Source organism: Mastigoproctus giganteus, chromosome 5 (assembly GCF_048544385.1).
Source record: "Mastigoproctus giganteus isolate SK-2022 chromosome 5, ASM4854438v1, whole genome shotgun sequence".
In the NCBI taxonomy this organism is placed as follows: Eukaryota; Metazoa; Arthropoda; class Arachnida; order Uropygi; family Thelyphonidae; genus Mastigoproctus; species Mastigoproctus giganteus.
In genome coordinates this window covers 224,069,387-224,078,453 of record NC_143579.1, presented here as the reverse complement: position 1 = coordinate 224,078,453, position 9,067 = coordinate 224,069,387, and the positions used below count along the sequence as shown (strand labels likewise).

General features: G+C 35.8%; 1 protein-coding gene across 1 annotated transcript in view; it reads left to right on the top strand.

Annotated features, from left to right (window-relative positions):
* Positions 1–2,273: 2,273 nt before the first annotated feature.
* Positions 2,274–9,067, top strand: part of LOC150086161 (spliceosome associated factor 3, U4/U6 recycling protein-like) — a 192,475-nt gene continuing 185,681 nt past the window's right edge. Inside the window, exon 1 of the mRNA XM_090374426.1 lies at positions 2,274–2,453. Within this exon, the coding sequence (XP_090230552.1) occupies positions 2,280–2,453 (174 nt within the window). The 5' untranslated portion in view covers positions 2,274–2,279. The remainder of the gene's footprint in view (positions 2,454–9,067) is intronic.

Genomic DNA, 9,067 nt, shown 5'->3' with positions numbered 1-9,067 from the left:
TCTCCAACTTCTCGAGCCGACCACTCTGCCTAAGGCCTGAACTTGAGTGACTTTATCCTGCGGCACGCTAGATGCAGTATGAATAATATTTATCTGCGACATCATCCATCTATGGAGGTGGACTTGTTTAGCTTATGTCCAGTGGTTTATTTATTTAGTTAATTCTCGCGTGTGACACCAGATGGCGCCACTATCTCCCCAGCCATCGCTCCTACCTTGGGGAGGGTAAGTCCAATGGGGTGACTTTCGCGATGTTATTTTATCATTTAATATTATTATTATATCGGTCTCCCAGTGTAATAGACCCGCGCTCGCTTCCATCAACGCGGGATTCGAGCCAGGGTCCGTCAGGCTGGTAGTCCAGTATCTTAACCACTGGGCCATCATGCCCCTTTTAATATTTTATGGTTGTTGCTCTTACATTATTTCTCCCTGATTGGGGGATTCCACTCTGTCATGGGTACTGCTACCAAGTTCAAAGGGTGGTTGTAATGTCTAGTGTTACTGTCGATCAAGGAAACCTCTGACTGTCCTTCAGGTGTTCAGGATTGCGATTTTCTGGAGTTCCTTGTAGGTGTTCTCTGGGAGACCTATTGCTGCTAGGCTGCTATGTAGAGTCTTTGGTACCATAACGGTGGCTGACACGATGATTGGGATGATTGATGCTTCTTGTATATCTCCTTGATCTCATGTCTCAGGTTCGTGTACTTCCTAATTTTTTCCCTCATTGGTTTTCTGGACATTGCTATTGTTCGGCACCGCTATGTAAATCAGGTAGGTAGCTTTTTCCATCTTGTCCATAAGGGTCTGTTGTGCGGGATGGTTTTATCGGTTATTATGACGCGGTCCTAGTACAGCTTGTGGGTTTCCAGTAGATGCCTGGAGTTCGTACCTGTAGTATGGTACACTTTCTTTGGTCTACTGGTATTTCCTCGCTAGCTTCTGATGTATTACCCTGGCTACCTGGTCATGTCTATGAGTGTACTCAGTCTGGGTGATCACCTTGCACCCTGCGGTGACGTGTTGGATAGTTTCTGAGGCAAGATGGCATCTGACATTCTGGGCTCCTTTGTGGTGTGTTTTCTATAGTTTCTGGTGTTGATTACCTGGTCTTGGATGGCCAGCATGAATCCTTCAGTCTAAGGGAAGAGCATCCCACTTGTGAGCCATGCATTGGAAGCAATGTTATCGATGTGATCTTGATGGAGGCCATTGTAGTGTCTGCCATGGAGTGTCTTCTTCTTCTTCTTCTTCTTCTTCTTCTTCTTCTTCTTATTATTATTATTATTATTATTATTATTATTATTATTATTATTAGTAGTAGTAGTAGTAGTAGTAGTAGTAAAAGGGAATCATTAAGAAAGAGAAGAATGATGATATCCAGCTCAGGACCCTGGGTGTGCCAAGCCATACTTACCTGATGTGGTCCCCTGAGTTCAATATATGAAAGGATAGGCTACAGAAAAAAATTATATTAAACGCAGTAAATGAAAAGAGTAGTAATGAAGTAAATTAAATTGAATTAAAAGCTAAATAAACTAATTTTTAGAGTAACTGTTTAGGTCTTGTGTCCTTATAGTTCTCGATAACTGAATTACTGCACCCTAGTAAATCAGGTCTTAATAATAGGGTTTTTTCTCCTTGTCTCTCGCCTTTGATGTTCTCGCATTCAACTTAAAATTTATAGCACTAGTTATAATAACCGTCCTCCTCACACTGTTTTGAGAGGTCTGGCTTCGAATTCCGTCGAGGACCTTGTCAGATCTTTTTTTCGCTGTGGCTGAGTTAGTCGGTGTCATTTGTGGAGATCAAGGTGTTTTCACCTGGAATATTATTCTTATTATTATTTTATTTAGTTATTTTTTTCAAATTCTATTTTATTTTATTTTATTATTTTTTTGTCCAGGCAAACCGACCAGATGCGTCTACGGATATAATACGCATGGCAGGATTAGTTTGTTTTATGTGGTAACCGTAATGCGCATTATTTATTTTTGTCTTGGAAAAAGTCCACTTATTTGGCTGATAATTGTTTCTGGTTATGATATTTGGTACATTTTTAGATTCTCTTATCAGATGCGTTTCAGTAATTCTCACTGAAGAAGTTCTATTAGGATACAACGCAGCTGTTTTTTATATGCATTTTTAAACATTTTCTGAGAAACGCAGTTATTCTTCTTTGGGCTCTCTTTCGTTCATCGTTTGCTCATCTTTTTTTTTTTTTTTTTTTTTTTTTGCCACTACAACTCCCAAAATGTTTAATATTACAGTGTTTTAAAATGGCGGATGATAGTTTAAATTTGCAGGAGGAAATTGTTGAATATGTTAGCGATAGTGCTGAAATAGAAAATGAACCTGATTCAGATAGTTCTAATTCTCCCGAAGGATTATCAGAAGATGAAGAAGACGATGAAGAAGTGGATGAAGCAAAAATTTCGGAGTTAGAAGAACAGGCAAGATTTTTTCCCTCTATCTGTCTAGAATGATGGTGATATAATCTTGTGTAAATATATTATTCCTTTTCTGTAATGAAGGAGAAAAACAAATACCATGCAGGAAAAATCAAATAAATTAATATATATAATTATATACCCGCACTTGTACAGTAATGATGAGTATTTTTAGCTAAACTCTATGACACATCGTGGAAATCATGCACGTGGAGTAGCCTTGGCAGGGACGTGTTATCCAATAGGCACTGTTTACAAGGACAAACTAAAGGGCCCGCGAAAATTTTTGACCATATTTTATTTTTCTTGGTATGATAAAAACTATAAAAATATCTCTTCTTGAATAAATTTATATATAGCAAGAGTGTCTGTACACAGAGCAGGGTCACGTCAATATCAGTTTTTTTCCCTCTCATAAACTGAATGAAATTAACCCAAGAGATAAATTTTACGCGATATTTTAAATGTAAAATCAGCCACTAAATCAGGATTACAAAAATACGAGATTATGAACTAATGGGATACACCATATGGAACTTCATTTGAACTTGTTGGGACCAAAATATCAGCAGTATTTTGATCACCACTGAAGTATATTCTCAACCACTGAACTTCATAAAATGAAGTTCAGTGGTTGAGAATATACTGTAATTATATGTTTGTCTTTGCTTCAGTGTACAATAATGATTAGCATAAAATATGCACATGTAATTGGTATTAAATTCCACTACCACTTTAACAATTTTAATTTGTAAGAACAGGACATTGCAGTGAACATAGTTTTCAAGTCAGTTGTAGCAGTCTGTTACATACAGTTTTGCTCTTTGAAAAAATTATTCTAGTTAATTTTGATCACCCAACTATCCATAGAAATTGCACCCACCAAAGAGCCTTAATGCAGCTGAGTCTTAGTAAATAAAACTTGGGAATAAAATTCATTTATACATACACTATAACTAGTATCGTCAGATGACTACAGAAAACTGAATTTGGTTTACTCTAGCAAACTAAACTTGAACTGAAATCTTGCCCTGGTGTAGACTATAATTTCATGCCCTTCCTTGAGTACATAATGGTTTGCCTTTTTCACTCATGGAAGGCCTGAATTTAAATCCTATTGATAACTGGTGTAGTTTTTTAAAAGGACTTTTCTGGTTTTAGGCAGTGGTTTAGAATTTTTCATTCTGCTAAATGTGCAAACTTGCCCAACAGGCATTTTCCCAAGGAAGGTGCCTTTGAAACATTTCCTTCCCCCCCCCCCCCCAACAAGGAGGACAGTTAGTGTTTTGTACATCTCTGCATAAAACAGCCTATATTGGAGTGAGGTTATTTCACTCAAGTTTGATGTGCAGTAAATAAATATTCTGTCTTGTAATTTCAGCCAAGCTTATAACTTTTCTCTCTTCAAATACTGAACGCTTTCAAACTTCAAAATAAACAGATCAGCCCGTGAGAGTGCATATACTGTAATTATATGCATATATATACGGTATAATGTATACTGTAATTATATGCATATATATACAGTATAATGTATACTGTAATTATATGCATAAATATACAGTATAATGTATACTGTAATTATATGCATATATATATACAGTATAATGTATACTGTAATTATATGCATATATATATACAGTATAATGTATACTGTAATTATATGCATATATATATACACAGTATAATGTATACTGTAATTATATGCTTATATATAACAGTGTATATATATATATATATATATATATATATATATATATATATATATATGCATATATATAACAGTATACTGTAATTATATGCATAATTACGGAGACTAAAATACCATACAAAAAATGTAATTAAAAATGGTCTAATTAGGACCTTAAACAAGAAAAATGGTACTAAAAATAATGGTTAAAAAGTCTGTTAAGTACATGCTTTTCTTAACATTTAGGTATCTTACTTAAAACTGTTTGAATATGAATGTAGATGCTGCTGAGAGACCATTAAATGGAAGATGGAGAAGCAGGGTTAATAGGAGAGTTGACTCTAGAAAGACCTGCTTGAGTTTGAAGAACAAAATGAGTGTTGTTTTCTTTGTCATAATTTTTCAAGTGAAATTGTACAGTAATACGACAGAAAATTTTTCGGTTCATATTTAACTTTGGCAGCACAATCATAGAGGGTCGTTATTGCAAAAATACTTGAGAGCTTTATCAATTTGTCCAAATGCCTCCCAAATCTCAATTCTTTTCCTTTGTGGGAATTCTATCATATTGTCATCCCTGTCCGTTTTCTATCTTTTTTCACAGTTAACTGGTCTAACTCAAAGATCCTCATTCATTAATGACACTGCATGTTATTCAAGCAATTCTTGACATCATTTTAGAACTTCATGGAATCCTGCATCTTGTGCAAGATTTCTATTTTAGTTTGTACCTGATTACCATCAAATTTTATAAAAGCACAAACATCATCAGGAGATAAATTTTTCTGGTAGATGTTTATCAACTAAATTGTAAGGCGCCTCCGTAGCCAGGTGGGAAGGAGCAGCAGTGCGTAGCACACGCTTCTTGATTAGACCGGGGTTCGAGCCCGTCACCACCAAATACGGAGGATGCGGGAAAGGTCAGGGAATGACCACCGCACATCCCGGAGCAATATGGCCTTAGTTGCTAATGCTCCTAAAAACCAAATAACAAACAAACAAACAAACTAAATTGAAACTTCTTTCTAACCTTCAAATATAAAATATTTGAAGCAAATATAAAATTTGCTTCAAAAATCTTCCACATTGTGTTCATTATGCTAGTTACAGTAGTTAATTTCCTAAAAGTGAAGCATAAGTCAAGGCAGAACTAGACAAACATTTTGAGCGAGTGGATGGGTGAAATTAGATTTTTTTTTTTTTTTTTTTTTTGGCTGATACTATATAAGCTTGCTTTCTTGCATCATGTGCCTTTGCTTGAAACATTACTCTGGGCCAGGGTTGCATTATGGATGTTGTAATGCAAAATATGGATGCTATCAAAAATTAACAAAAATTAATCATGCCTCCTAACTGCACAGATTTGGATAAAGAATACTTGGATAACAAGAACCCCTCCACACTCATATTTTAATTTTGCGAATTCAGGATAAGTCCAGTTTAGTACAGATTTCATAATCAGTGTTTTACAAGTTTGGGAAACATTCTGACAACTGTAAGATTCCCTGTATGCTTACTGTTATTGAGAAGCTGCTAAGAACAGAACCCATAGATTAAGAAAGCAAAAGGAAGACAAAATAAGAACACGAGATAGAGCAAATGAAGTGGGGGGGTATGCTTGAGGGAAAGTGTAGACAAAGAGAATGTTACGGAATTGTTTTAAACTTAGACTGATATATTACTTTCATAAGGAAAAATAATTTATTTGAATAAGGAATATATAGATGAGGAAAATAATTAGCAAGAAGGAGGAAAGTGGGTCAGTGGTCATTTAAGTTAAATTTAAAAAAAATGATTTAAATATTAAAAAAAAAAAAAAATCATAAAGTCTGCCTAAAATCAAAAAAATGGTTACATTCACTGACACCAGAACCATTCAAGGATGATAAGTACTTTTATCCCACTTCTTATTAAGTTCCTAGTACAGGTTGCATGTAATTCTCAGCTGTAAATATCCTATTTTTTTAAGAGCTGTGGTTCTCATATTTTTAGTTACATTGTGCACAGCATATTCTGAGTGGGAGGTTTTTTTTTTTTTTTATGAAAACTCCAAACACAAGAGGTATTATAACCTGTAGTATTTAGTACTGTGCATGGGTTGAAGGTTGAGCAGTTGAAAGAAGCTTGAACCTCTGTAGATTGTAATTTTCAGGAAATATGTATGAAGGAAGGTTGTTCTAGAAAATGCAAGTTGAATGAATAAATAAGGAAGAAGAAAAGTTGGTTCTGTGAGTTTGAAGTTGGACAGTAAACAGGTGTTGACTGTTAGCATTAGTAAAGGCATTCAGCCAAAAAAAAAAAAAAATCTTCCCATTTCACCCATCCATTCACTTCAAATGTTTGTCGAGTTCTGCCTTGAATTTATTTAAGCTGTCAAATTCTACAACAACAGATGGAAGTTTGTTCCAGCAATCAACCACCCACTGCCTAAAGGCAAATTTCTGCACATCTATTCTACAACTGTTCTACAAATTTGCCTTTAGCCAGCGGGTGGTTGATTTCTGGAACAAACTTCCGTGTTTGGAATGCTTGGGAATTATAGAAACCAATTCAGAGTCGCTGCCCATGGAAGTATATAGAAAAGGTATGCAGAAGTAGCAGAACATCTATGAGACAGAGAGTGGAGAGACACCATTAGAAATGATTCATCAATTAACCTAACTGCCCTCTTTCGAATGGAATCTACAAGCCTGAGAGAGGTTTTAGGGATGTTGTCCCAGATATGGGAACAATATTCCATGGTAGGACAGATTTGTGATTTGTGTAGAATTAACAGCTGTTTGGAAGAAAAGTAATGCTGAGAGCGAAAGAGAAAACCAGTGTTTTAGATGCAGAGGAGGAAATATTTGTAATGTGTTATGCCAAAAGAAATTAAAAATCAGGGTAATCCCCAATAGAGATATATGACCGCTCACCTGCAGTGAGCAGTCAAAGAGAAAACTGGATACTCAATTACACAAAACAGTTAGCAAACCAAAAGATGGGTGCTTATTTAAAGATCTTTATGCCAAACACGATAAGAAGACTTTGAAATATCAAGAGCAACTGCTTCCGTTTCTCCAAACTTTATCATCGAATATGTCCATAGATGGGTAACATAAGCCAGAATATCACCAGTGGATCAACACTGACAGAATCCATACTGGCAGTCGTTGATCAGATGGTAGGTTTCTAGGTAGTTTAACAGCTGACAGTTAATTGATTTCTCCATTACTTTAGGTAGAGTAGAAGTAAGTGCAATGGGACAATTGGATGGGAGGGATTTGTCACCCTTTTTAGGAACTGGCAGAATAAGAGCAAATTTACAAGGGGAGACACCTTTGGAACAAGGAAGTGAAAAAAAAAAAAAGAAAAACAGTGTCACAGAACAGGAGTAAGTTCAGGAACACTGGTTTTAAGAACAAGTGGAGAACTACCATCAGGACCTGGAGCTTATCGTCAAGTTTATTCAAAATCCTTTTGATGGAAGATTACTGGAGGCATTGAAAGGAGTGTAGTGGGAATGGTGGGAGGTAGTTTACCAAAATCATTAATACACAAGTTCGAAGAAAATTAGAATGCTAGCAGGTCAGCTTTATCTTTTGCTGAAGTGGCAATAGAACCATCTGGTTTTGATAGAGGCTGGAACAGAGATGGGAAAAAGTTGTGGGCAATAGCTTTGGCAATAGACCAGAATGCTTAACTACCATTTGGACAAAAAACAAGTTTTCTACTCTCAGCCTGTTCAAAATCTACTTTGGACGGATTAATAACTGCTTTACAAATGCTGCGAGTTTTGGTGTAGGCTGAAAATGAACCTGGAGATTTGGATACAAGCCAACTGAGTTGGGCGCCTCCGTAGCCAGGTGGGAAGGAGCAGCAGTGCGTAGCACATGCTTCTTGATTAGACCGGGGTTCGAGCCCGTCACCACCAAATACGGAGTATGCGGAAAGGTCAAGGAATGACCACCGCATATCCCGGAGCAATATGGCCTTAGTTGCTAATGCTCCTAAAAAACCAAATAACGAACAAAGCCAACTGAGATTAGCATTAGCAGAGGCATATGATGCAAGAAAGCAAGGTTATACGGCATCAGCCAAAAAAAAAAAAAAAAAAAAAACACAACCTTCCCGTTTTACCCATTCATTTGCTTCAAAAGTTTGTCCACTTCTAGCTTGAATTTATTTAAGCTATCAACTTCCACAATGACAGATGGAAGTTTATTCCAGCAGTAACTTACCTGCTGGCTAAAGGCAAATTTCTGCACATCTATTCTACAACTGGCTTTCCTCAATTTGAATTTATGTCCTCTCAGGTTCATAATCTGAGCAAGAAGAAGAAAGAAGAATGCCAACGGCATTGAGCCTGCTCAAATCATTTAAGATGTTATACACGTCAATCAGATCATCTCGCAGGTGCCTAGTCTCCATACACTATAATTTGCAGAACTTAAGCTTGTCTGTGTAAGAAACAGAGCTGTGCTGAGCCATTTTAGTACCTGAGGCAAGAAAGAAAAATTGTGCCCTCCCTAAAATATTAGGAAAAAAAAAATTTTATTAAAAAAATATGACATTTAAAATACATTCCTGGTACATATTTTAATAAAAATAAAAATATGACAAAAATAATAATAAAATAAAAACTGTTTAAAGTGATTTTTATTCTCACAAGCAGTATTTATTATAAATATATAACAGATTTATTTATGCTTCATTCATTTCAAAAATAATAACAATATAATTATAATACAATAGACTCTCGATTTTCCGGGATAGATGGTAAAAAATATTTCCAGTATAATCGATTTCCTGGTTAATCCAAAAATACAATAAGTCCCTGATATACGCAAGAGATACGTTCCAGGACTTCTTATGTAAGTTGAGTTTTACGTAACTCGGGAATGAGACTAAAAGGTTAACAGTGGCCGCAGGCAGAGGCAAAAGTGAT